The sequence below is a fragment of the Hakea prostrata genome, chromosome 1 (genome assembly GCF_041222555.1).
Source record: "Hakea prostrata isolate BN-2017 chromosome 1, UWA_Hpros_2, whole genome shotgun sequence".
Classification (NCBI taxonomy): Eukaryota; Viridiplantae; Streptophyta; class Magnoliopsida; order Proteales; family Proteaceae; genus Hakea; species Hakea prostrata.
This window is the reverse complement of record NC_142600.1, coordinates 76,999,226-77,025,036: the sequence shown is the minus strand read 5'-3', so window position 1 is coordinate 77,025,036 and position 25,811 is coordinate 76,999,226. Positions and strand designations below refer to the sequence as shown.

At 37.2% G+C, this 25,811-nt stretch overlaps 2 protein-coding genes across 2 annotated transcripts in view; both read right to left on the bottom strand.

Moving 5' to 3' along the window:
* Positions 1-511: 511 nt before the first annotated feature.
* LOC149030207 (protein STAY-GREEN homolog, chloroplastic-like) lies at positions 512-1,760 on the bottom strand. Its single transcript, XM_089152439.1, has 4 exons — positions 1,518-1,760; positions 1,262-1,435; positions 1,021-1,188; positions 512-937 (listed from the first exon to the last, which is right to left on the bottom strand). Exons 1-4 carry the CDS (start codon positions 1,632-1,634, stop codon positions 608-610), a joined length of 789 nt encoding a protein of 262 aa, XP_089008565.1. The 5' UTR covers positions 1,635-1,760; the 3' UTR covers positions 512-607.
* Positions 1,761-9,152: 7,392 nt separating this feature from the next.
* Positions 9,153-25,811, bottom strand: part of LOC149030206 (MADS-box protein SOC1-like) — a 71,387-nt gene continuing 54,728 nt past the window's right edge. The window contains exons 3-8 of the mRNA XM_089142526.1: positions 13,266-13,347; positions 10,303-10,364; positions 10,098-10,197; positions 9,966-10,007; positions 9,746-9,787; positions 9,153-9,569 (exon numbers count right to left, since the gene is read on the bottom strand). Of these exons, the coding sequence (XP_088998652.1) occupies positions 9,465-9,569; positions 9,746-9,787; positions 9,966-10,007; positions 10,098-10,197; positions 10,303-10,364; positions 13,266-13,347 (433 nt within the window). The 3' untranslated portion in view covers positions 9,153-9,464. The remainder of the gene's footprint in view (positions 9,570-9,745; positions 9,788-9,965; positions 10,008-10,097; positions 10,198-10,302; positions 10,365-13,265; positions 13,348-25,811) is intronic.

Below are 25,811 nucleotides of genomic sequence, written 5' to 3'. Positions count from 1 at the left end.
AAATTCTAACTCGTCTTCTTTAATGGGTGAAACTTTGTGCCTTCATGATGCTCTTTAGGATGCAATTCGAAGTGGATATAAATGCATTTAGATATGTTTTGACAATCAACTGATTATCTGCTTTTTAAATGGCATCAATTTGGTTTTAGACTTGGATGTTTGTTTTATTTTAAAAGACATTTTAAAGTTATGTCAGGGCATTGATGTATGTAATTTTCTTTTTATTTCAAGAGTGTCTAATGCTCTAGCGGACACCTTGGCTAGGAGGGCCTGGTCAGTGCCGAGTTTGACTGTTTGATTTCTCTTCCTTTCCCTGGCTGGTGGATTTCTTACCACAAGGTTGTCTCTCCCGGTAGTTTTTTATGAATGCAGTTCTATTATTCAAAAAAAAAAAATTCTAACTCCAAGTGGGTGGCAAACAAGTTGAAGAAAAAATTAAAATTGAGATTAAGAATGGAAATAAATAAATATCCCAAACTACAAGGCTACAACCAAACCTTTTATTTGAAAGAACGGTTTCTATTTACATAAAAATAGCCCTGAATGAGGTGTTCTAATCTGCTAAATTGCAGTCGATCCCATGTATCTTCATCATATAATTTCACTATTAGTTGCTGCAAGCTTTCTTGCATCTCAGGCCCTCATCTGAAAGATCTTGCATCTCAGGCCATGAAATCAAGCTACTAGGGGGAAAGCAACATGAACAATCTTCCTTACATGGTTCTGGTCTAACCCAGTTTTCTGAGAATGGTTCATGGCCAGGTCCTTCACCTCTGTTTGCATCAATAGGTGCTACTGCATCCTCCAATGGTCCCCAGCATTCCACCTTATTGAACTCTGGACGATTTGAGTGAAAATAAACCCAAACAGGAGCCTCTTTCAATTCTGGGTAATTGTTGAATAGATTCCCATCTCCATGAACAAAAGCTTTCAATACCTGTTTCATGCGATTAAAAACCTGTCAGAACAAATAAGAATCCAAGACTTTTGATCTGTTTAGATTCTGTTGTATGTGTGTACCACTGGGAGCTCCTTGGAGAAGATCAAGTATCTGAGCTTGGCTATAAGATTTAGAAGGAAATGACCTCCACTTATGTGACAGTGAACATGGAGAGACATCTTTCCCTTAATTTTTTTCCACTCTGCAACCACCTCATCTCTCTGTAACCTGTTATACCAGCCCTGTAGCTGCAAACAGAGCATCGACTTCTATTATTCTGAAAATACCCAATTACCACAAATGGAATTCAGAGATACATACCTGGCCTCTGTTGATCGATTGAGAGATAGCAAGATTGAGTCTGGAGGTAATGTCATTATGGGTGAGAGTATAAGTCCTTGGAAGGCTACCTGGGTGTTTCTTTTCGTCTACTCCTAAGAACAGTACCTTCAGCTTTGAAGCTTCGAAGATGGCCGGCCCAAATAGCCTTGCAACCTGATCAAATCAAAACTCTTCAAGAAATCAATTTAAAACTTCAAAGAGAAACAAGGTAAGGAACCCAAGGTGTAAATTTTACCGGAACAAATGATGGGTTCTTTCTGGTTCTGTTGTGATAGACGAAGAGAGAACCCTTTTGTTCCCCAAGAGAAGATTTCAGTTGTGAGGGTAGAGAGAAGGTAGCTGCAGAACCCATTTCAGAATGAATAAAAAATGATTACAAGGAGTCTTCTGGAAAATGATTACAAGGAGTCTTCTGGAGGGCTGGAATCTCTGATCTTGAAGGAATAGCGAGGAGAAGATGACTTTAAACGTCAAAGCTTGGAGCCTTGGAGCATATGGGTTTGTCTGGAGACTTGGTTAGCTTTCTTTTCCTTTTTTTTTTTCGCTTTTTCTTGCACTGCTGCTTTGATTTGCTTCACGCCTACCGTTTGCTTTCCTTAATTGTTTGATTTCTTCGGGTGAGGAAATTGAGGAAAAGGCAAGGGCATATGCGCGTAATGAAATGAGATCCCACAGTTGAGAATCAAATGGTGGGATTTGCTGGTAAATATTATTGTTTATTTTTACATTTTAAGAGTTTAAAGTTTATTAATTTACAATATGTTCATACATGTGACTATGTGATAGGTCGGTGGGATTGTTTTCTGGGTTGTCCTTTTGTTTCATTAAATTAGATTCACCTCCTGTTTTTGGGTTTAATTACTTGAATCTAATTACATGCAGCTCCTTCATAATACGTTCCACATTACAAATAATCCCGCTTTATTTACTTTGCACACCCTTGGTTCTTAAACAGAAACTTCACCCTTGGTTCTTAAACAGAAACTTGAAAATCCAAAATTACCTTGAAAAATGCAATATGACTATTGTTGCTCAAAATTATTTTTGTTGTTGTGGCTGTCAATCTCTAATACCTTTCTTTGAATTTATAAGACGGATGTACTTCTGGTATAATGGCGGAAATTTTCTATGCTAAGGCAGTAAAATTAATGAGGTCTTGCATTTTAACCTCCGACCTCCACTCCTTTCTCTTTTCATTTTCATCCATAGTTGTTCAAATCACTTGCATGTAATAAACACCTTGATTTCATGTGATCAAAAAAAGTGGAACATGTAGATATAAGTTACTTGTTGATGTGTCTAGTTGATTTGACCTTAGATACTTGGGCTTTGATTGAAATTTTGTTAGGTTATCTATCATGTTGTAATCAGAAGAAAAATACAGCACCCTAACCTAACAAATCAGACCTATCAATGTGAAGAATCTGCCTAGCCAAAAAAAAAAATGTGAACTTTCCATCAAACGGCCTCTGCAACTTTCCCAACCCTGATCGCCGCCTCCATTGTTCGCAACACCTGAGGCGGAGAGGCTCGCCTGGTAGTCTCTCCGCCTCCCGCCTCTGCCTCTTCTCTCCCTCTCTGTCTATTTCTCCTTCTCCTGGCCACCTCCCGTCTCTGCATCTTCTTTCCCTCTCTGTCTCTTTCTCCATCTCCCGGCCCGTCTCTTCTCCCGGCTCTTCCAGCTTCCATCTCTGCCTCTCCACCTCCGCCTCACATCTCTCCCGCTTCCCTCTTCATCTGTTTCTTCTCCATCTCAGCCTCTCTTCTTCTGTTTCTTCTCCCATCTTCTCACTTCCCATCTCCACCTCGCCTCTCCGATTCCATCTCTTCCAGCACCAGATCTGGTGTTTTCGGCTTGCTTTCCCTCTTCACTGTTCGGACGACCAGATCTGGAGTTTTTACTTTGATCTGCAGGTTTTCCGGTCGCTCCTTCCCGTACTTCTGCTTTCCTTCACCGGCTACTCCTCGCCTGGTTGCAGCACTTTTTTTATTTTTTTTTATCAAATAACACATCAATTCTCTGGTTGCAGCGTTCGTTGGTGCACACCTAGACTAACTCCAGCTGTGGATACAAGTTTTTTTGGGTCGAGCTTTTCACCTTAAGGTAGAGCCGGATGACAGGTCTGAACCTTCTCCGCACTTTCGATGCTACCATCGCAACAACCGTACGAGTTTTGTGTCCGCCCTTGAGGCGTGTTGTATGTCCCCCTATGAGGGTGTTGTATCTCCGCCCTTTGTGGCGTGCTGTGTTTGTGTTTTGGTGCTGTAGTTGCTACAGTTTATGTTCTAAGGGTTCTTTGGGCTTGTTCCAACCCTTAGCCTGGATGACCCTGTCAATTGCATGTACGATAGTTTGGTCGCTTTCCGCTCCTTGGTTCGGTTTCGAACCTTGTATATTCATGCAGTTATGTTGTACTTTTTTTTAGTTATCTAAATGAAGTGCTGCTTACCAAAAAAAAAAAAATGTTAAAGAATCTGAATATTGTCAAATAGAACAAAAAAAGTGATTTTTTTTACCAAGTTGAGATGACTGGGGCCCATAGGAACTTGGAGATGGAATGAGAGTGGGGGTAGAGAAGTGTGGAAGGACACCGAAGACTTAGAGGTTGCCTCCTAATTCACTAGAAGCGCGCGCACCCACAAAAGAAGTTGACTTGATTACATTATTGTAGGTTTGTTAGGACATTAAAATGCATTCTTTAACCTTTACTTGATAAATGAAAGTTTTCTTACACCGTTACACCCCTAAAAAAAGGGTAAAACTGAATTCATAATTCATCATTATACCTTTCATTCTTCAACCAAAAACTCAAATTTACCCTTCCCTATGGCTATATACCCTATAGTTTCTGTAAATATTTTCATTCAAATGATACATTCTAGGACGATAGTTTACTTATTAATTAAATCTAGCTCTTTATGAAATTACTATTATCCTTCTCACGATGTTAAGAGATTGTTGAAGATAGATGTTTAATATTCATTTTATCCCTTGTTGGAATTAAAAAAAATCAAAGTATAATATTCATTTAGAAAAATCATATGAAGTACCAATTTTTGTTCATATATTCTTGTTTTATATATATATATATATATATATATATATATAACTAGTAAAAATTCACACGTGCAAATGCACGTCGCTCTGTGTTATTTGTGCAAATAACAGAGCCATAAGAAAAGGCATTTGAACGAAATCTTTTTTTCCCCGGTTAAAAGTCAAAGTCCCATTTAGATCACTTAAATGCCCACTTGTCCTCTAACCAGCAAATATCTTCTTTATTTCCACCGAGAAAAACAAATACCTTCTTTACTCAATTTGAATTTGATATTCCAAAGCAAAGTTAGTTAAATCATGAAGTTTTGGCGATTGGAAGTAAGAAGGTCAAACTTGTTTATGAATATCTAGACATCTCCTGTTATTGATTTATTTATTTTTGGTATTCAGACATCTCCTCTTATTGCAATTTATATTAGAAATATATCAAACTTCATATATCCAGTAGGGAACTGCAACTGAAACTTACCATTATTTTTGCTGAGGCAATTGACAGCTCCAATAAAGCATTTATGAAAATCTGGTGTCCATCACATCCGAGGAGCTTTAGATTTCTTGTAGTGTCCTCTTCCTTCCCTAATTAGAGTGTCTCTCATTTTTTTTTTTTTAATGTAAAATGAGTTTATTACAACATTGAAAAACTTAAAACAAGCCTATGGTGCTTGACATGGAAAAAAGTTGAAACAAACCTTAGTTGGAAAAGTTACCAATAAGTTATACCATGAAATATAAGACATAAGACCATTAATCTCATGATTATCTGGACCATTGGCCTTCTTCCATTCTTTAAAAACTTATTTTTAATTTTCTTTTTCCTTGGTAAATAATTTCCTTTCAATTTGAGCTCAATCATTCTATAATTAATAATAGATATTTAATGCATGCTAATTGTTGCACTACCTCTATGCTTGTATAGTGAATACCTAACAGCAAAAACTACTGTACATATCTTTTTGGTTTTGTGACTCATGTATTGATGAGTTGAGTAATACGCTGGATCTAAAGAAGCAATGAGTTTCAAATTTCTAATTGAGCTCATCATATATTGGATATAAGTTAAGAATTTGAAATCATCTTTCACTAATTGTTTATCATCATAGATTAGAATTATAATGCAATTGTGAATTAGAAGGCCTGATCACTCAAAAGTCTAAATACACACATACATAAGCAATTGATAAATGCACCAATTTGCAGTTGGCAAATGCCATTATTTAAAATAAAAAAATAAAAAAAAATGTTACATATGGTGTCAGACCAGAGGTGGGTATTGCTTAGCCTGTTGTCTAACCTTCAACTTGTACTCTGTTGCATCCTGCAATGACGATGTCAAAGATCAGTAATTGGTGCCTTGGTAGTGTTGTCAACTCGTCAGTCTGGTGAAGAAATGCTGGTACTTTTCCCCATAACCCAAGCTTATCCACAAGCTAATAGTATTAGTGACAGCTGCCAAAAAACTTGGTTTTTCAAATTATATCAAGAAATCAACCAATTCAGATGAAAATTGAGGTTATACAAATAACACATTAGCTTCATCAACCATGTAGTTTCTAATCTCAAATATCCATCAGCATAAGCAAGACAAGTGAAATTGTCCTGTCGATAGCTAGCATATCTAGTTTAGACAGAAGAGTTGACTAAAAGTTTTTTAGAACCTGAAGGTGACAATACCATTTGTAAACTATTTTATCTGACAACTATAGTCAACGAAGTTAGGTTCCATAAGCAAAGGAACACCCATGTAGTCCTTGAAGAAAGTATTTAGCGACAAAAAGTAAAAGCAATTTCTTTTTTTTTTTTTTTTGGTAAACAAGTAAAAGCAATTTCAATGAATCAAATATGAGGGTATCTCTTAATAATTAGTATAGATGCTAGAACATTCATCCCATAAAAATAAAATAAGCGCTAACCTGTGTAGGCAGCTTACATGTATTTATGCAAATTGCCACACTTTTGCTTTCTTCCAAATATTTGCATATTTCTACCAAGACCTACATGCATAGTCCCATAGACAGCAAAGGTAGCTTCACTGAATTAAGAACAGCCATATAAAACGAAATAAACCAACTCAATTTTAATTAGATGAAATGCTAGAAGCTGCTAGCTACTACCCCGCTTCTACAAGATGAATGTCAATGTACCCACGAGGCATTGGCAAGAGAGTGCAATTACCCTTGCTTGAAGACAAATTTAGTGATCACTACACTCGGAGAAGATAAAAGAGTGAATTTAGCAATAACTCATTGGGAGAGACAGATAATAACAGAAAAAACAGCTCTCAGATGCAAGATAGGAAAGATTAACTCACAAACCATCGTGGCATCAATTCTTCTACTCCCTAATGGTGCTATCACCATTTTAAAAAGTTGTAACAAACACAATGGAGGAAATAGTGATCTCAATATTCGTACCTTCCAACATTCACAGGAATAGTGGGTCAAAACCCTAAGATATCCAATGAAATCCAAACCACAAGAATAGAGATATCTTCGCCAACAATGTTTCGAACCTCACCAACATTGCAGATTGGGCTAATTAATGACATCGACTGCTTATCTACTGCAATTGTATAGACTGCTTGAAAGATCAAAACAAAGTGATGAAAGACAATTGCCCGCCCGCTCTCGCTACAAATCACTGGATGCTTCACGAATTTCTAATCACAGACATGACGAACTACTTGAACTACAGCTGCAGCGTATTCTTCAAGTCTGTAACCCACTGAGAGATTCACATGATATGTGCCATGTCTTCGCTTCTTGAGAGGAGGAGATGGAGAGAGATCCAAAGAGATTGAGAGAAATCGACAGAAATTAAATCTTCCCAATTTGTCGTGAGAGGAGATTGAGAGAGACTAAAACACGATCAACATAGGTATATTATATTCTAGGTAAGGAAAACAATAAATATCTTTTACTTCCTTTTCTAAGAATTGATTAGTGGTTTAAAATGATGGTTATTACTTCAATTGTCAAAATTTCTTTCTTCATTGACATCGAAAAAATATATCTTTTCTTTTTTAAGAAATTTTTTTCTTGATTTGATTATATGTATTTAAATAAAAAGAAATATATAAAGGGTAATAACAGGAAAAGAAAGATTGAGAGAGAAATTCAGAGAGATCGAGAGGGATTCAGAGAGAAATTCAGAGAGAGTTTGAGAGGGAGAGGGATATAGAGAGCGACAGACTTTGAGAGAGATTGAAAGAGAGGTCGTCAAAGAGATTTAGAGAGAGTGGTGATTTAGAGAGAGATTCAGAGAGAGTTCGAGAGGGAGAGGGATACAGAGAGCGACAGACTTTGAGAGAGATTGAAAGAGGTCGAGAGAAAAATCGAGAGAGAAATTAAAGAGGGATTAAAATTAATGATAAATTAATAATAATCTATAACTAAAATGTCTAAATTATCCTTGTAAAAATAAGTAAAGAAATAACAAATAGTACAACATTATTGGTATTTAGAAAAATTCTAAGGACAAAAAAGGACAAAAAAAAATTTACGAAAAAGGTAGAGTACATGTTTTTATTATAGTAGTATGATATATAAATTTGAGGGGCATCCAGGAATGCTTACATATAAATTTGAGGTTCATCCAGTAATGCTTACATACTCAAAGTAGCTTTTTACACTATATTGTATATTTTAAAATACCACCATCGAGAGTTGAATTCATGACCTCTTCATCAAGAGACATTGGTCATTTATGACTGAGCAACCCTTTGATAGTTGCGATCTTTATATTCTTGTCATCTTGGATTTCAAAGAGTCGGATCCTAATGAGAAGAATAAGCCGTAAAAACATCAAAGTTGTTTTAGGGCCTGTTTGGTTACGTGAATCCAGAGATTTCAAATCTCTGGATTCGTGAATCTGAGAATTATACCCGTTTGGTTGTAAAAATTTCTAGATTCATGAAATCAGAGATTCACCTTTTACACTAAAAACGTGAATCGAGATTTATGGGTAAGGGGTGAAATCCAGAGATTTCAAAAAAGCTATACATTTGCACATTCACAAAAATCACGTCGATCAAATAGTATTTTAAGATGAATCCAGAGATTTTATTCCACAACCAAACATCTAATTTTATAAATTATAACTCCATAGATTTGAAATCTCTAGATATTTGAAATCTCAAGACTCATGTAACCACACAGGCCCTTAGAATTTTTAAAATAATGAAGATGTCACATCATAAGTTAATTAATGGAGCTTGATGGCAAAAGTATTTGAAGCTGAATTGAAAGTTGAATTAATAAATTCTCAAAATTTTATAGAAGATATAATTGTGATTAAGTTATAATTTAAGGAGACATCAGTAATTTTTCCTTAAATTTTTTATTTTTGGCTTTGCCCACTATAATGATTATGTTACCAATTATTGATGGAATGGGTTTATTACACGAAAAAATATGTTAGATTTTTAGGGTGATTTGGTTCTCTATACTTAAATTGAAGAATAATTCCATTGCGTCTCCAAAATTTTCTCGTGATGCAGATTGAAGAGACTTTTCAATTGCCATCTTGGGGAGCAATTGAAGTCATGGTTAGGCATACGCATATTACCATCTGGTTCTTTTCATATGATATTGGTAGCTCATGACTAGTGACTAGTATCTAAAATTTAGGGTTTAAGCTGGAGTTCTAGGAAATTGCTTGGGTGTTGTGCAATTAACGTGCAGCACCTGCAGCGATCGATCTCGATCGTCCATTTTCGAAATGTGTGTTTTCACACTTTTAAAAAACGGACAGTCAAGATCAAAATCTCGGTCAAGATTGAGATCTTGGTCGTTCGCAGCGCAACGCTGAAGTCGAACTCATAGTTCTATAGTTTGTGACTCCCAGAATAAAAGTGCAACCTCAGCCCAAGGCCCCCAGCCCATGCTGAGATAGAGCAAGAAACATACTTGCTCTGGTATGTAGTCTTCCCAATCATATGAATCACTAGTATTATATTGTTATTGGTTGTATTCTAGTTTGTTTCACATATTGGAAATGTAGGCATACGCATATCAATCTCAGTTCTTGTCATGCCACTAAAATAGTGAGAAATCTGGCTTTAGAATCATTCTCTGTTGGTGTACAATTTGACACACTAAACAATTCTCTGATGGGAGAGTAGATAGTTCATCTTTCAGGTCTTCCAATAAACAGTTCAGTTTCCACACCTGTACTTGGAGGACTTTGGCTGTCTCGGACACTTCGTCTCTCTGGGGTCGCCTGTTCCTTTGCCTGCATCAAAGAAAGAAAATCTTGCAATGTGAAGCATAGAAGAATTGGCACAAGATAGATAATTTTGCAGAAGTTCCCAAAGAAAAACCCAATTTTGTTTCGGAACTTGAAGGGAGGGGAGGGGGGGGGGTTTAATACTATTTCTTAGAAACCAAGTTTGTAATAGAGAATTTCACCTTCTTGCGTAGTACTGCGTTCTCTTCTTTTAGTCTCCTCTCCTGAAATTTTCAGAGATACCAGTAAGTAAAGACTCTTTACCATTTCCAGTGAGATTTTAGAAATTACTAAGCAAACACCCTTTTGTGGTTAGTGTTGCTTCATGCTTTTCTACAAGGATCTTCTACAAGAGGCAACGTAATGATGTACCAACTCAAAACTTTCTGGGATGTACCATACCTTTTCCTTCAGTTGTTCAATATGTTCCTTAAATAACTGAGTCTGGGTTGACAGCATCAAGGAAGTTCATTGTCAGATTTTTTTTCCTTCAAAAATTATATGTTGAGTCCATATATGTAGACTGTGGCATACCTTTCTTCCCCGAATGTTGCGTAAGCTTTGCACCAACTGGCTTTCCAGCTGTTCTAGTTCATCTATAGAAGATGATTCGAGATCTTGTCCCATAAGTTTCCTGGAGAAATATTTGCATAGATAAGGATCTCCAGAAACAGATTATGACAAAACAAAATAAAATAATTGGCTGGTCAAGACATGAATTTGGAGTCCATCTCCTAACCGTTTTGAAACTTCGAGAAGTTCAATCTTCTTTTCCATGCTTGCATATTCATACTGTAAATGCTGCAAGGACTCAAGCAGAGTGGGGGAAAAAAATCAGAAAATTGCTCTTGTTATGAGTTATGCAGCATCCATCATAATAAAAAGAAAGGATACAATGATATGGTGAGATGGACCATTAGATTCAATGCTGCTTATGAGATCCTTTCCTCATAATTCAAGAACAATTATCTTGAAGTTCCATTTACGACAAAGACTGTTGATTGATTCCGAAAAAAACTGCTCTGGCAGGCACATTACATAATAGAAGCAAGGTAGCAGGAGAGACCCGCAACTTGTAAGCCTGGTTAATTTTCCAGGGGAAGACAAATTCTTTATGAGAAAGACAGTTAACAATCTGCTAGCCGTCCATATCTACATTATATAGATGACAGATAGTAAAGCTTACAAGCATTTTAACAGGAATTACTTGGGAGTACAAGTTAAGGTGGAGTTCAGGGGTTTTGTTGTAAGAATGGGTGGAAAAAGTAATTAACATTATCCATTGGACATGTATATTTTTGGTCAGGGAGGTTGTTTATCTCGTTTCAACTTAATTGACACGGAAGCTCCAAGTAAGTATATCTCCATAGAAGTGGTGGATTGGATGCTTGAGCAACTTGATATGGCAAAACATCTTCCAGAAAATTAACAACTTATGTTAATAAACTGTGGTGTTAATGTTCTGCAATGACACAAAATGCTGACTGTTAAATTCTGTGAATTTTATGATAACAATTAATTGTAAATGCACTGCTGGAAGACTTCCTTTATTCTACTTAGAACACCTCTTGAAGTTATAATCATGGACTTCTTGAAGAAGATATTTGGTCAGTAGGAGGATTGAGTTCTTATGGCGTCAGAAGAAATTCCTACTTCGCCAGCCTTTCAAAACGGTGGACTCAGTGCACAAGGCTCCCACCACCACAACAGCCTACCCCGCTTTGTCCGAGAGGCTGGTTCCAGATTCCAACCCATAAGAACTTGGTCACCATGGAGCAATCTTAGCTGTTGCACCAAGGCCTACCCTCATACCCCATCGGGGGAGTAAAAAGAGAATTACAGGGGTATTTTGCCAGGCTTTCTATGTCAACTCTCATGGCCCAAACAGTAAGGTGGGGGTAAAAAGAGAACTTCAGGGGTATTTTGGATTAGAAGTTTAAAAGGAGCTCTCAAATTATCACTTGCATGACAGAAAAACATATTGACTAGTGAATGTGAGGCCCCAATTCTTGACTGGAGGGGACACCAAACGCCTCTGCCCTTTCATCCTCTGGATAGATTCTGACTTTCAAAATTGGGTTGGAAACCAAGAACAGGAGGATGGTATAGGTTTTCAGCCTAGCCATACTCATCATCTAAACATTGGAATGAAGTCACTATGGAGTTTCCATGTAGAATGCCAATTTCAAATACCTGCAAACTTTTTTGTACTCATGGGAGGTTTGCCAGTGTCTTTCAATCCAAGTTGCACAGACCCAGAAATTTGGAGAATGCAATAAATCATGGGATTCCCATTCCATAAATCTTAGGTGCAAAACTAGCTGTATCATGTGTGTCGGCTGCTTTGTCAAGTCTTGTGGAGAAGTAACTGAGTGCATCTACCAATGTATCTGTCAACTTATACGGTGGCACTATAAAGCTGAGGGAATATATCCCTTTTTGAGGATCCTTTTGAAGAAACTTTTCAAATTGAATACTCGTGATAAGATGTTGCAGGCAGTGATATTTCAAATTTTACTTTCCCATGCAAATAAATGTTTGATTTGAAGAGGAGAATAAAGATCACACTGAAAAGTATATTTTTCGACAGTTACATGTTATAGAACTTCTCCTTTTCTTTTCAAAACCAATTCCCTTCCCTTCCTTCTACTTGCAACTAGATGGAGTCAAAAGGAAATGAAAGAATTAGAAGTGGATCAGCAGAAGTGCAGAACAGTTCAGCTTGTGTAAAAATGTAGTCTCAGTGATATGAATGGCTGAAAGGTTAGAAAGGAAGGCTGATTTTATCAACAAATGTGAAATGGTATCACAGAGCAAAAAGATAATCCTCACAATGATTTGAATTTTCAGTAGGTAATAGAATTTTGTGTTTTTCATATTCTTGACCTCATTTGACTAACGCCACCATCAAATATCTCATTAAAAAGCAAGTCTCTGTATTATGTTGGTCTTTCCGACCCAAATGAAACAAAATGCTAGATCATTCAACCATATATTGCAAATCTTTTTCTCTGGGGTGATGCCTGTTGGGTTTGCTTAGAGTCTTAGGTTACTACATGATCAAGATTGGGAGTCAAGAAGGTGTATTGTCTTGGAGACATCAACTTGAGGTAATCTTTGGAGTTCCTAGAGGTAATAATCAGCAGATACTTTTGGCAAGACAAATATCGATGCTTATAAGGTTATCTCAACGGTAACAGAGCCTCTTTCTTTTGGGACTTTATTACAAGGACTTCAAAGACATTAATAAATACACATCCTCAGGTTGCATAACTTCTCCACTGATTCTTAATTGACCAAAAAAGAAAAAAAGTTCATAAGTTACTCTTTAATGAAAAGCAGAGAAGTGAAGAATAGTTTGGTTGTGTTCTAGATAAAAAGGTTAAAATCAATACAAATGACAAAAGGGAATTGCAAAAATTATAGTTCCAACTTCAGTCTAGATGGACTGAATTGATTCTGTTTCTCTTAACAGAGTGGTTCTCAACCATGTAGGGATTCTTGGCTGGGTTTTCACTTATGTTCTTTATTCACTAAATGAGGGGATCAGAGTTCAAGTATTTATTGAATGTTGGTACTAAAGACTTTTTATGCTTATAGATAAGAACTTCAAATTATGTATATGACAATCTAGAAATATAATTTCCTATTTAGCAGGGCATAATATTGTCAAACTCTGTCAAATAATAAAGAGGTGCTAACCTGCACGGTTTGTTCTGTTGTCTTGCTGTTGGTTTGTACATCTCTAGTAAGTCTTTGGTAACGATCTATTGTGTTCTGCATTCTGAAGCATCCAAAAATAGAGAAAGAAAATTTAATCCATCTTAACATTCTCAATTTAAGATGCAAGTAAATAGCATAATATATATGGTTTAACATTAATTAAGCATGCTTATTTTCAGTTTGTGTCATCATCACGCTGGACTTAAACCAACATCTTTATGTGGCTCACAGTTGTTCATCAGACCATTGCACAATTTGACGTTTCTTGGATGTTTTATCTGAAGATTTGACTTTCCATGCATGGTCAATAAATCAAGTTGCTTTAGTTCAACTTGACAGACAATTCCTACAGTTCTACAAGAGTATCAGAACTTACTTCTAGTGATGCTACATTGCACACTTCAATAAAATATAAACAACATCCAGTATCACAAATGAAAAGATCCACTTAAAGAAACATACCCACATCAACTTGAACGTTGTGCTCTGTGTTCTTGGAATAAATCCAGATTCTAGACATGTAGTTCAAAGTGAGTATAGAGAAGGATTTCATAACAGAATGAATTATAGACCCTAGTGTTAGGCTTCCAACCAAACTGCTACGTTCGAGGCATGACTAGTGTGCTACACCAGCACACGACAATCTAGAATCGCACAGTTCAAGAGCCAATTTCCATATTCACACAGTTGGATTTTAATATCAATGACATAAAGAGCTACCAATGTTTATAGCAGCAGGGAAAAAAAATATATTAATTAAGATGATTAATGAGATTCTCAAAATACAATATCAGAACAGCACAAATTCAACTAAGTCAATTGCATCAAGTCGTCGTTACATGGTGTCCAAGACAAATCTGAAAATTAACATAAAGAAAGTCAAGGCAAGTCAATGTGCTCCATAGGCACAATCACTGCACTCACAACTAGGATCATGTGCTCTGGCTCCAAAACAAACCAACTATATTCCTTTAAGGCTGGAGCCAAAATCTAGAAAGAAACATTCCCCGAGTGTAAGCACAAGCTTAGTGAGGGATGAATGTAAATGCAATGATAATAAATGATAGAGAATACAGGCAAGTGAATAACTCAACAGAACCATATAGTCTATGCAGTGCATGACTTCAATTATTAGAAACAAAAACCTATTGAGCCATCTCTAAGTCTCAATTATTTAAATAGTAATACAACAGATTAGGTACAATCCTCAACCTACAAGCCATCTCAAAGTCTCAATTATTTAAATAGTAGTACAACAGATTAGGTACAATCCTCAACCTACACAGCACAATGAGCAAAGTGTTATTCCTGGGTTGACACGGGGGGGGGGGGAGTGAATCAGAGTCACAAAATTCTTCCAAATTTTCTTTTCACAACTGTTCTCTAATTTCCTATGATCCTCAATATGGATGGAGCCCTGCTGCTTAAAGCTATCTCACACACAATGTTGTAAATTCTCCACTCAAGCACACTATCACACAGTACTTCTTTACCACCACACAGTATTCCCTTGCTTAAAATTATATAAGCTGCCTTTTAGTACATATACTATGCCGTCTCTCAGTATTTCTATACCTACATACAGTATTCCTTTGCTTTAAGCTATAAAAGCAGCTTGTCAATATAACTCGAATTGCACAGTATCACAAATGGCATTCACATACACACAGTCAAGTGCACACCCCGGCCAGACTCAAAAGCCTCTACCAAGTGTCTACACCCATCCTGCAGAACACACATTTAGAATATGAGAGAGCAATCATCCCTAACATATATATACATGTTTCAGCAGTTTTCCTACGTGCACAAAGTAATGATCATTCACACCTCAGCATCTGCTCATCCCTACTTTGCACCCTTGAAGATACAAAGGCTAGGCTTCACCCATCTACCTAGAATGAATATAGGAGGCCACACCCACCAGCAGAAAATGTTTTAGTCACACCCGTGACTTAGGACATCCAACCTGTTTCCACCCCTCTAATAGAGGCAAGGGTTTTGCCATAGTGGTTTCCTAGCACAACCACTATTAATCAGATATACAAACTGGTTTATAACAATGCCCTACAATGAAAGGAAGCATATGTTTATGGCAGTAATTCAACCTATATAGTTTACAAAGCGTATACACATAGTCAAAATGACAAGCTAAGAGATTAAGTAAAAATCACAGCATGCATTGTCTCTAATCACTGGTATCACGGAGATGAGATGAGAGGGGTAAATCACGAGTCCTTCAAGTTTAGGTGTTCCTTGGCAGCATGGGAAACACAGAATTCAGTTCATTAGTCTCTCCATCCTTCTTTCCTTTCTATTCTCCATCCTTCTTCCTTTTCTATTCTCTATCTCCTTGTTCTTCTCAGGTGTTTTTGTAAACACCTTGTTTGCACATAGAACACAACACTTTCTTTCTTGCCAGACTTGCTTCTCTCTTTCCTTCTTGCTTCCTCCTTCTACACTTTCCTCCTTTCTTTCTTCCCTTCTCTGTCATTTCATTTTGAATAATAACCTTTTCAAATTCTAGTACAACTCTTTCCTTCCATTTTTCCAGCTTTAATGGAGGATTAAAGATACAAGAATGTAAATGGAGATGGGTTCAAGTGCATACAACACAAGGCGGAAAGGGTTTTCACTATTTCTTCACCAATCCTCACTCAAAAGCTTCACCCAACATTCAGTGTTGCACAGGCATCATTAGGACACTTCAAGATGTCTTCAAACATCCAAAGGCTGGATGGTAAAGTCTCCAATACATTTCACAAAGGGTTGGGAGCTTCAACTCAAGAAATCCATGATTTTTTTTATGAATAACCTTTCTGATGCTGTCAGATCAAAGTCAAAGCTGAAGAAGTACACAAGAAACCAGTAGAAAAATTCTTGAGTTCTCTTGAACAGCTCAAGTGTCACAACAAAATCAGCTTTGTGCAAACAACTCATCATGAGGGCAGAGGTGGCAGGCCATGCTTCACTTTCTCATTCATTAGACTGTACCAAACAATCTTAGCCTTCCATTCAAATTTTGGATTTCAAGTTATGCATAGAGTCAGAATATTCACTCCATGTGACAACACACCATTTGCTCTTTAAATAGCAGCCGCATAGATAAGATTATAACACATGGCATAATCTGATTTACCCAGATACCATTCCTTGATGCTCCCCCCGCCAACCACAAAGCCTGAAAGAAAATCTAGTCTATAACTTATTCATTATAGCTCAACTTGAATGTGTCAACAAGCACTATTGATATGGATTAGCCACATCAAATTCAACACTGATTTGCACATGAATTTTGAATTCCATGATGCACCTTTTACTCCTATGCCATTCCTTTGCCTACTCACAGTATTTCCAAACTGCTTCTCAGTATATCTTTGCCATTGTACAGTATAAGCTGCATGCTTTCAATACAAGCCATCCATTTTAGTATAAGCTGCATGCGAAAGTATCTCATGCTCCAACATCATACAGCTAATATGCCATATCACTGTCAAATTGTCAAATTACCCTTGTGGGTTGTATCAACATCATATAAAACCCTACAGACCTAATCACCAACTCATTCAAAAGGATGCCATTGAGAATCTTGCCTGTCCCATTTAAATCTCTGTAATTTCCTTGGAATGCCACTATACACCACCTCATTATCCTGTATTCTACTAAGATGCATTATGTTAAGACTAACAACACACATGCAATGTGTTGACAACATTGACAACCAATACACGAGCACTACCATCTACCATAAACAACACGAAGTGGGTTATGAATTCTCCTCATTCTGAGGACAGTCTAGGCCAGTACCTGATAACCCCAGTGATTATCTTGTCTTATTGCCCTTTCATGAGATACACTCACAATGGTGTCAGTAGTTTCCGATAGAATTTGACAACGTACATCTAGCTAGGTAACTAAAGATTATCCATCTCATTGTCTCTACTTGTATATAGGACTATCTAACACCTAAACCCCTATTGCACAGGGTCATGGTACTAGATTCATTCAATGTATCTTACATGCATTAATGTAATCAATAGAGCAGAAAATCAACCTACATGAGTCAAAATCCGATGCTAAATCTTGTCACATATTTCATGACCATCATCTAACATTGTCAATAACAATCCCGGTCAATAAAGGAGTAGTTTCAATCCTTGATAAAAAATAAAAATAAAAACATCATAAAATCTCCAAAAATCATAAATATACACACTCACCTGTATAGATGATCAAATTATATTAAATCAAAGTGCATATGCTATATCTCCATTGTGGGGTTTCTTGTCCCAACCAACATCATGAGAACAAGCATAGCAACATAACCAATTAATCACTCCCTAAGAGAAATGGCTAAACCAAAACAAATGATAAATGAGGTTAATAATCACATGCAAGAAAGGCTAAGGATCTCCCCTATTTCCCCTTGGGTTTTTAAGTTTTTGAAAAATCATTAGGATCACTCCTTAACCATATGGGCATGCCCGGTGGTCTCCCACTTAGACTCACAAGTATTTGAAAAGTAATGGATTCATCCCTAGCAATCTTTCAAAGATTTCCCATCAAGATCATAAGCAAGCTTCAAAATTTAGGTTTCACGGCCGGTTGAAATTTCAGTTGAAACCTAGGAATTTTTCCAGGTAGTCTCAATACCACATTTTCCAAGTTTTTACAGGATTTTTGGTCAGAGTTCTTGCACCCTACCTATTTAAAGCATAAATAACACAATGGCGTAGGTATTTTGCTAAAAAAAACAATGAAAAGTTATCATTTGAGTATTAGTATACATGAGAGGTTTCAAGAAACACAAACTTTGTAAAATTGAACAAATTCTATTGCATAATTAAATATTTGATACAAAATTACAAGTACAATAACAAAAAGAAACTCCTAGGCTTCAGTTCCAAGTTGAGTTCCTAGGTGGATCTATCCATTCAGACATGTAGTACTCTGGATACTGAACAAAAGCAGACCATGTCATGGTATGCCTATACTTCTCTAGGAACTCCCTCATTGCACTTTTATAGGTTGTATAGTCAACATAAGCTAGATATCCCAGCCTAAGCAATGTATCATCAAGCCATGGACTATAACTTGATGATGACTGCTACATTAACATAACTGGGGGTGATGGTCCTAATGGATATCCAAAGATAAGGACTATAAACATGGAGTGAGAAGCAAACAAAGTGAAGGAAGACAAAGGAGTAGGCAATTTTTTAGTGAAAAGAGGTTGAAAGAGGCAAATTGGAAAAAAATGGGGGAAATCCCTCTAGCAGCACCTGCGAGTTCTGCTAAATTTTGATCAAGATTTGGGACTTTTAAGCAGATTTTGAAGAATTCGCTAAATTTCGACCATCTTGGTTGAAACCAAGGAAAGAAAAATTCTCCCCCTGGTTTCACCTTGGTTGAGCAAATAACAAAAATTTTGATGGTTTTGATCAAAATTTGAACTATGGCCATAAGCTGAAAATGGGCACACGATCCCCACCATGGGGTTCAACCATCATTATTGCATTCAAATTGAGGACAATAATAAATTCTGATTTGCCCAAATTAATAAGAAGAATCCACTTATTAGATATAGAATAACGATCAGTCCCATTGAATCAAAATAGACAAAAGACCAGAAAATAACTACAAAAGTAGGGCAGCATTCCTACAGCTTTCAAGTTTTTCTTTTTCTTTGCCTTCTTTTGCTTTGTCCCTTTTTTTTCCTTTTTCTTCTCTAACGATTTCCTACTTTTATTTTTCTATAACCACAACTCAGTCTCCCCTTTTGCGTTTCCCCTCATTCATGTTGGCCTTGATTTAATCTAAACCTCCTCTTTTTTTTTGGGTCAAAAACCCTCCTAAATCTCATGGTTAGGTTCTAATCCTATTCCTGTTTTATATCAGTTATAATTTGTGAGCTCCTTAATTGACTCCGTTTCCTTCTTTTTTTTGTCAGTAACTCCTTATTTCTTTTCTAAGCTCACTCATGTTTCTCCAACTCTTTAAATTTGGATTTTCATACCAAAAGAAGTTTGTTTCAAAAAATAAAACAATATTTTGAATAAAAAAAATTTAATTGTACACAACTAGATTTGAACTTATGGTCTCACTAAAATTGAAAAAATGAATTATTTTAAGTTAATTTAAACGATGATGGAATAGCTCATTTGGTTAGAGCATGAGGTTGTTAACCACAAGGTTGAAGATTCAAGCCCTCCTACTGGGCATGGGGATCTACTAAGCCTGATTTCTAACATTCAAAAGCAACTGAAGGATCACACCTAAAATCAATTCTATTGTAACTTTTGTTTTTTCTTTTTGGGATACGAGGTTCATCCAGGTGCCAATTTACACGCACCTTAACTATATCCTCAAGGTAATTCAAATTATATACAATGGGGCTTCCCCCTGGCTCAAACTCTTGACCTACCATGAGGTGTTAGTCATTGCCAACTGAGCTCACCCTTTTTGGATATTCTATCGTGTCCTAGTTTCTTAATTTTAAAAAAGCTAGGTCAAAAGTGTAGGATTCTATTAGGAGCAAAGGTTGTTGGAATAAGGTCTCTGCCTTTCCTTGTGTCTACTTTCCACATTATGGGCTTGGCGGCGCCTCCCCTGTTCAATTAGCATCTTGGAACATTAGATAAAAAATAGCTAGGGATGCATTGGGTAACAGTCTCGAAGAACAACTCTGGTGTTCTTAATTCTCAAAGAACAAAAGGACGAGTGGTATGTGTTTGTTACAAGTTACAAACGTTCTTTTGCTCTTAAAGAATGAATCAGTGAGAAAAGGGCTTTGAAGAACTGCAAGTTTGTAAAATATGTAAGGCATGTTCGACCAAGGGAATAAATACTCGATAAAATGGTAATATTGATGGTCTCTCATGACCAACCCCAGCCCACACTTGCTTGCAAACCCCTTCCACCTTGCTCTACTGCCTTGCGCTCTTGCTCGAAAAGTAAATATTTCAAATTGTGGGCCACTTGGGAGATACTTCCGAAACAGATTTATCAAGCGCCAATTTCAAATAAAGAACGTCCTGACATACAAACATATATAAATGGTTTTATACAAGAATTGGTCTCTCAAAATAGAAACATTACCAAGCGCATAATGTTAGTCAAGAATTTATTGATGCTGTCAAGAGAGAAAAAAAATTAAAATAGCTTGAATTCGAGAGACTAGATAGAAGGTAAAAAAACTCAATAATTCAATGAATGTAAACTTCAGTATACCAAGGATAAAAGTACGTAATAATAAAGTGGGCATGATAGTAGATATATATTTAAAGACTGAAGTGGTAGGTTTTAAAAGATTTGGAGAAAGGATTGCATCCATCAAGCATGTGTTCGAGAAGGAGCTTGTGAATGTAATTGGTACCTTTGCACCTCAAGTAGGATTGGATGGAATTAGTGAATTACAATCTTGGGAACATATGGATGGATTAGTACAAGGTTTTAGTCAAGGAGAAATATTATTGTAAAGGGTGACCTGAGTGGACATGTTTGAAAAGATCTTAGAGGCTACAAAAAGTGAACACACTTTAATTTGTCCATTCCAAACACTTCTACTGGAAAAATGAACATTTAGTTACCTATAAAAGTAAGCATCAAAGTACCCAAACAGATTTTTTTTCCCCTTACTAAATCTCTAAAGACTTATGTTGGGACTCCAAGGTTACACTAAGAGAGAGCTTAATTGTGAAATGCAGCCTACTAATGAAGACAAATATTTCAGAAAGTTGCATTACAATCAAGGTATCATTTGTCATAGATAATAGATATATAAAAATATTAGGGTGTTTAAAATAAAAGAAGCTTCAAGTTGGACAAAAGTGGACAACCAAGGTTGGAAGGTAGATTGGTCCATAACAAGGTGAAAGAGCTAAAGAATCTGTGGCTTATCTTAGCTAACAAGTTGTTTAATGGTATGGGATGAAGGAGAACGATTTTGCTTTCAGTTTATGAAAAAAAGTAAGGGTGAGATTCAACAGGTGGAGGTTTACCTTCTTGATCATGGATTTAATTCTCTCTTGAAGGAGATAGGTAATGGGTGCTCGAAAGTGGGCCATGGATGGTTGGCAAGATGCCCTTGTTCTTGCGTCTATCGCATCGAAACCTTTTTCTCACCCAAAGATCACTCATCCCTCCCCTTTTAGATCTGTCTTCCAGGCCTGTCTCTATATTGTTGGTGTGTTGAAGGTCTGAGCATAGTAGGCTTTGCATTAGGCACTCCCCTCTTCTCAAATGATGAAGAAGGATCAGCTCACGTTTGCTTGAATTTGTGTTGACGTCTTTACCAAGTCCCCCCTCCCCTCCCCCTCCTCCTTCTCCATCTGCAAGGAGTCTAGGCACATAATTCAAGAGGTTTGGTTTGAATGGAAATCACCTCATTGTCTTCTCTGCAAGAATTTTGGGCATAAATCATGTCAAAAAATGACCCCTCATCTCTGGTGTCTCTCCCACAGTTCCCCACAGAGACAGATCCAAACTTGCAGCACTCAATCCCCCCGCCGTAGATGTAGGAGCTTAATGACAATCATGATTTGATACTTTTATGTTTGGTTGGTGGAGTTAAAGATGGCACTTATGGTGGTTGGATGCATTGATGTTATCTTGATGTTTCTCTTGTTATCCCAACCCCCACTGTGCAATAGAGTGTGCTAATCTTCTAGTTTCGGTCTCTATATGCTATCTCAAAGACAATCAGATATACCTTAGCTCTAATAAAGTTAGGAATTTGGGGATGTCTGCATAAGGGGTTTTGTTAGGGGTTATTAGAAGTGTTTTTGGGGGTAAGAATGTTGTTCTAATGGAGCCCCAAAACCCTAAAAAATTGGGGATTCAATTTGAGTAGGGATGTGAGCTAAGAAAGTTTGCAACCCAGGGGCAGTCTCCGCCCTCTCAGGTCAAGTTAGGTGGTGACGTCTGTGTGCCATCTAAATTGATTCCAAACCTAGTTCTAATATGCTCTATATAATTGGTAGGATTTTGGGTGAATATTTGGCCTTCCAATTGTGGACATTTTGGTTTCATTAGAGACTTAACATCATTGACAAGTGAGGGATACAATCTTGTATATTCATGTTTCATTTCATGTTATTATGTATGTTTATGTGGATGTTGTAGGGCATGCACAAATGGTTAGCAACATGAACTTAAGTTAATTATGTTACTTTGTTACTTCATATTCAATTATGATTGTGATTATCATATGATGGGAAATGGGTGGATAATGCATATATGTATATCTTACCCAGGGTTGTGCATTTGCCCATTGCCCATGGTACCTTGCACTTCATATAGATTTTATGTGCATATGCTTTAGGTGTCTAGATGCATGGTTAAGAACACTTTTATCATACCATCACCATTTTTGTAGGGGTATTAAAGCCGAGTGACCCATGACAACAGTGTTGGGTTGTGGGAGCCCAATATCCTATTGAAGTAAGTGAGGGACATAAATAGACCATATGTCATTCATGGTAGGATTGAATATAATAAGGGGCTCATGGGCGCCCAATAGCCTATTGGAGTAAGTAAGGGGACATGAAGTAGCCTACTTGTTATATGTGGATGACCATAGGGTTAAGAGAGGCGTAGTCCGAGTTGGTTAGTACCCTAGGATGCGACCTTTCTTAGATAAGCAAGGATCTAACCAAGTTGGTTGGTGACATAGCAAAAACATCCAAACCTAGTGTAACATCATTGAGTAGATGACCTTTTGCATTGGGCTAGGAAGTTCCTTGAGACGCACTATTGCTCATTCCACTAGTATTGGTGAGAGAGTGTGGCCTTAATCCTATGTCATGGTCGTTGATTGGACTGTTATACCTATACCTTGGTCGTGATGCCCAGTTCGGTCGGAGTCGTTGGGGTCTGTCTAAGCCTTCCGAGAGAAGGTTGGTGTTGTATTTTAATGCATGTCTATTTAGGTAGAGAGTAGCATGGTTAGATTTATAGGAGCATACTTGCATATACATTACTCTATTACATTGCACTTATATTTCATGGCTCATACATGTGTTAAATGCATGGTATATGATATTGTTGATCTCGCTGAGCTCATTGTAACTCATCCCGCGTGAAAACCTTTTTCCTTAGACTCTCATGCAGGTTATGAGGACCCCACTATCTCGGCAGAGCCATATGACATACTAGCAGGTAAGGACATGGAAACCTATGGCAACTCGTGCCCATACATGGAGTGTTTATATAGTGTTTAGCCCTTTTGAGTGTCTTGTGATTATATTTAGAGATGTGATAAACTTTGATTGGGATTGGATTTTTTTTAATCTGGAATAATTGAATAATTGAACTAATTGCACTCTTTGACATTTTAAACATTTCATTTGATACTTTAAACATTTGGCTTCCGCTGACCCTAACTTGTAAATAACTGTAATAACTATTTATGCTTCTAAATCTTGCTCTTTGATTATGTTAATGCGTGTAATTGATTTTAGGATTTAATGTAACCCTGGATCCTTATGAATGTGGATCACACCCACAGGTATTTAGGTGAGTCCGATACTGGTTCGATGGCTGTGACAAAGGTGGTATTAAAGCCATAGGTTTACCATACAATCCTAATCAAGAAATGCAATAACGGAGCATCTTGGCTTATAGATACAAAAGTGACCTTAAATAATAGGTACAAACTTGGATTAGAAACTAAGAACAAATGAATGAAGCATAATGAACCTAACATGAATAATGAACAACAAAGAGGAGTAAACAAATGCTTAGAGGATGATAAATAGAGTAGAAGATTTCGCTCGCTCGAGAGATCTCGCCACCTTAAAAAACCAAGATCTCAACCATCTCGGCGAGATCTCGGTCAAGATATGCGATTTTTTGCATCAACTCAATGGCCCATCTCAGTGGGTTTTAGGGTCCCAATTGGGTTGTAACTTGATATTTAGCCTATTTAAGGTCTTTTGAACACATTGGTGGCCTTGGATTTGTCAAAAAAACAACCCTAAGTATGATTTATAAGTCTACCCATAGTGTGAAACCGAAATGTTGTAGGATTAGGGAATGCAAGGTTATACAACATGTAATATAGAACCTTTAAGGAATACAAATGAAAATCAAGTATATTAAATGCATCAAATAACCTAAATGTCATCAAAATTCCATCTATATGAGTATCACAATCTCAATTTTCAAGAATAGAATAATAAAATTATACAACCATTAAAAATTTTATATAAGTCATTAAATCATAAGTTCATAAGATAAGTAGAGAATGATTGATCGTCCTTCGATGTTGTAGATGTGCCAAAAGTAGTTGCAAGTGAAAATCCAGTTGAAATCTGCAAAAAAATTGGTGAAAATTGAAAATTCCAATGGAGATGGCAAGATCCAAGGCGAGATATAGTGAGATACAAGATCTCGAGCAAGATATCTCAACTCTCTGCTCTCAATCTCCATCTCGTCTCACTTATTGAAAAAGCGAGATATCTCGCAAGATCTCCCACCATGATGATAATAGAAACCAAGTGAAGCATAACACACAATAACCATAGATAAAACAAACATAACAAGATGCATAAGTCATTAGGTTTATACAGACGTGCTAAAACACACATAATAAATACATGTCCAAAAATAACCACAAAAGAGACAATAAGTACTAAAAATATTATGAGACGAGCAAAGACATCAACGATCATGAGTTAGTAGTGGAGGCAGGTATTGGTGAAGGAAATCCACCCAACAAGTCACTCGGCACAAGACCTCGCATAACTGATGGGCCATCTCAAGTTTTTTCTGTCCTCTATCTGCACCTGATAGGTCTGCATATGATGCTAGCAGTTCTCGATCCTCCCGAGTGCAGCAAAAAGTATAGGTCACTGAGTGGGATCTGTTAGAGGTGCAGATGGTGCCTCTAGAGCATCCCAAGCTCGAGAAGACTTGCCCACCTCTGCATAGCGCTTAGGCTAACCATCCTCACGAGCCTGACCTTGACCACCCTCAGCTCCCTCTCCTGGTAAAACAGGTGAATGAGCTCCCTCTTGGAGGCCCATCTGAGATACAGGCCTCCTACCAATATGATCTCCCATACCACTTGTAATCTCCTCAGTAACGTGCAAGTTCACCTCGTAGAGTCGAAAGATGTGGGTCAAAAGACGCCCGACACTAGATTCATTATGCTAGGGTTCTCTAATTGTAAATCATGGCCTTTTGGATGATGTAGGCCTCATCAATCAAACACCCCACATAGAGAGCAAATGTGACAAATGCATGCATGAGAGAGATTTCGTCCTGGTGCCCTCCCTTAGGCACAATGTTCCTACTCACCAAATAAGAAATGAGTTTAACATAGGGAAGCACGAACTTGCCTGGGACGAACCTAGTCGCACTCTCTATTACAAAGCATGGTGAAGATCAAGAAGCGCTCGGTAATGAAGTGCATTGTCATAGTTGCTTGGCGAGATCCACCTCCTCTCCCTAGGAACGTAAGGCACACCAAGGATATGTGAAAGTGTCTCAATAGAAAAGTGAATAAAAGTATCTTGTACTCAAGAG

Coding starts and splice junctions, on each gene's coding strand:
- LOC149030207 (XM_089152439.1), bottom strand. CDS start 1,634: ATGGGTTCTGCAGCTACCTTCTCTCTACCCTCACAACTGAAATCTTCT. Junction 1,436..1,517: donor AGAACCCATCATTTGTTCCG/GTAAAATTTACA, acceptor TGATTTGATCAG/GTTGCAAGGCTATTTGGGCC. Junction 1,189..1,261: donor AATCGATCAACAGAGGCCAG/GTATGTATCTCT, acceptor CTCTGTTTGCAG/CTACAGGGCTGGTATAACAG.